General features: G+C 40.4%; 1 protein-coding gene across 1 annotated transcript; it reads right to left on the bottom strand.

The window, feature by feature from the left end:
- Positions 1-394: 394 nt before the first annotated feature.
- Positions 395-2,092, bottom strand: LOC130723512 (probable UDP-glucosyl transferase 73B6). The gene has a single exon (XM_057574586.1). It carries the CDS (start codon positions 1,949-1,951, stop codon positions 506-508), a length of 1,446 nt encoding a protein of 481 aa, XP_057430569.1. The 5' UTR covers positions 1,952-2,092; the 3' UTR covers positions 395-505.
- Positions 2,093-3,411: the final 1,319 nt, after the last annotated feature.

The following is a 3,411-nucleotide window of genomic DNA, read 5'->3' as shown; positions in this document are numbered from 1 at the left end:
TGAATGAATTACTTTGAAAGCCTTATTCCTAGACTGTTGTATATTTGTGGTGTTGTTTTATTGAATGTTCATCTTTATTAATTTCTTAATTTCATCAAGTAAAAATCTCTACAAATAGTGCTTTTAGCAGGTTAAATATGTCTATATAAACTAAAAAATCGATTCATTCATGTCTCAAACACAAGAACAATATTCGCCAAAAACACTATAGTTCTATATGTGTTTTAAGTTGCAGGTTATAAAAACTTGAGAACACACTTTGTTTAAGGAAAATGGTCAATACGCACCTCTCCACCTTTATAGAAGAGAGATTAAGAGATATGATGTGTAATGTGATAAGAAAAAATATGAAATATAGAAAGAAAAACAAGTAGATATGAAATGAAAGATAAAGTGAGATGTGAATATATCATTATTTATTTAAAATAAATTAGACATGTATGCAGTACTTCACTAATCACCATTTGGTAAAATAACCCATTATTATTCCAACAAAAACAACACATTAATGAAGTGGTGGCATAGAGCTAGAGACAGAGTTAGAGTCTCTCAATGTTTTGAGATGAGCAATCAACGCCGTCAAGTTCTGGTAGGATGAGCCCCCTGGTTGAACAGCGGCATTAGCCAAGTTCCCCAGCTCATGAACACGGCGTCTGATTTGCTCCGCTTCCTCACCACCGCCCATCAACCTCCTAACAGCCTTCTCAATCTTATCTCTGCTGATGACCACCCTCTCCCTCTCCCTCCTCCCACCACCCATGCTCCACTCCTCCGCACCCACCTCCACCCCAACCCCCCGCACCTCCGTCATCAGCTTCTCCGTGTAAAACTGGTCCCCCAGCACCGGCCATGTGATGATCGGAACCCCCGCGCTAACCGCCTCCAACGCCGAGTTCGAACCACAGTGCGTCAAGAACGCGCCCACAGAAGGGTGGCCGAGGATCAGCAGCTGCGGTGCCCACCCCCTCAAGATCATCCCCTTCTCTTCAAACCCCTCCGGCAACCACTTCTCCTTCTCCTCCTCCTCCTCCTCCTCCTTCCCTCTCTTCTCCGCCGGAACCACCCACACGAACTCCACGCTGGACGCTTCAATCCCACACGCCATCTCGTGAAGCTGTTCGTTGGAGAAACTACACATGCTTCCGAAGCAAACGTAGAGGACCGAGCTGGGTTTCTTGGTGCTCAGCCAACTCAACAACTCATCCGTGCTCACCACACTCTTTTCATGACCTCTCTCTGCTTTTTCCTTAGCGGTCCCGCGTACCAGAGATGCGGGGCCAAGGAGCCAAGCCTTGTGGCCGCCGGTGGTTCTCTCATAGTGTTTGACGTACTCATGTCCGTCGAGCTCCACGAAGCTGTTGATTAACACGCCATGGCTTTTCAGCTCCTTCCTCAGCAGCGGCTCCACACATGCGGTCAACGCCTCTGGCGGGGAGGCGTTGAGCGCGATGTCACCGTGAGGCAGGCCGCTAATGAGGAAAGAGGAGGATCCTCTCTTTGCTCTCATGGCGCATAGAGCAAAGAGAGGGGAGGGGTTGAAGGATAGTCTTGGGATATGAAGCTCAGTTGTGAGGTCATCGATCCATGGGAAGCAGTAGTCGGCGACGACGCAATCGGCCGGGTGGTGCTCCATGAAGAGTTGGATGGGTTCTCGGAGTAGTTTGATGCCTTGGTGGACCTTGAAGGTGGTTTGGAGGTCTGCCGAGGAGGAGAAGCTTTCGATGCCGTCCGGGAGGCCAACTTGGCGGGAGGGGAAAGGAACGGTGTGGAGGTGGAGGTTAGGGAGGGAGGAGTCGATGGTGGTGGTATTGGAGGGAGTGGTGATGATGGTAACATGTTGGCCGCGGGAGGCAAAGAGTATGGCTATGTCACACAGAGGGATCATGTGCCCGGCTGCAAGGTATGGTATGAAGTAAAGTTTCAGTGGCCTTTGTTCACTTTCAACATCCATAGCTACTGTAGTTGTGGCCAACACAAAATCGATATTACTTTTCTCTTCAACCTTTGATTAATTTGTGTGTATTTATAGATCAATGTTGTCAAAAGGTTTACATGTAAATGAGTTTAGCTACCCATAGTTTTGAAATGGACTAATTACATTTAAAATAAGTTTTTTAAGATAAATATATAGTATTTTTTTTGGTACTTTGATAAATATATAGTATTGGTGTTATCTGAAATATTCAAGCTTAATCTCTTTTACGTGAAGAAGTTTCAAATTTAGAATCTTTCAATGGGGTCCATATTACGTTCTCAGTTTACCTTTAAGTATTGACTAGTACTTTCCACTCATGCGCTGCACGGCGAAGTTTGCTGTTGTAATAAACATATCATCAATTTATTCTAATATAATATAAATTTTGGGATGATGAATTGTAATCTAATGAGAATTAAGTTCCTTCATGTATGGCTATGAGATTCAGTACATATGTTTTTGCATGATTTAAGATTGAACAATTCCCCTGCATTGTGTGTTGCTTGAGTCATGTCTACATTGTTTGTTGATATTATACTACTAGTAATGATATATACACACCTCATTTGTTATACACTTCATTTTTACCTATTTTTATTTCTATCTCTCTCCTCTCATCATTTATCATATTTTATACTTTCTCTCTCTTACTTTTTTTTTTTCTTTCTATCTCTCTCATCCTCACCTCTTTCCACCTCAAAGATGAGGTGTGGACAAATAATTATCCATTATACTACTGCAACTCCAACAAAAACTCAAAAGGTTATTGTACACTCCACATTCATACATTCCACATTCATATATTATACTACTGCTATTCTACCAAAATCATATATTTTGACTATATATGATTGTACAGAAGAAGAGATTTCAAAGTTTCTTTACAAAAATCAGGGATAGCATATGAGTTGGGTCATTTTATCCGTGCGCTGTACGGCGAAAATTGATTATGTATTTCTAGGGTTTGTTATAAAATAATAATTTTAAAACCTTGAGTTTTTTACCGTGCGCTGCACGATGAAAATTATTATATATTTCTTTCATTGGCAATAGTTTGATTTCAAAATTGAAAATAAAAACTTATGATTGTAACTTCGATATGAAAAGAAATTTGTTGGACGAAAATTCAATTTACCCAATTGAAACAACACATTTTAATTGAAACTCAATTGAATTTAATAAAAGATAATATTACAGCAATAAGACATTCGTTACAACATCATTTCAGTTGCTTGTTTTCACTCCCTGAATTCAATTCCATGTTCCTGCAACAATATGCAAAATGGTTAATAATGAGAAAGATTAGTACAGTAGACTAATTTCTATGCGCATAATACACACAAATTAATATATAGTTAATGCATTAAAGTTCTTTCCTTTTAAAAGAGTCTCTTGAAACTATTTCCTTATCCTACCCAACGTAACTTTGATAACTA

Source organism: Lotus japonicus, chromosome 6 (assembly GCF_012489685.1).
Source record: "Lotus japonicus ecotype B-129 chromosome 6, LjGifu_v1.2".
NCBI lineage: Eukaryota > Viridiplantae > Streptophyta > Magnoliopsida > Fabales > Fabaceae > Lotus > Lotus japonicus.
This window is presented reverse-complemented; position numbering and strand designations above follow the sequence as displayed.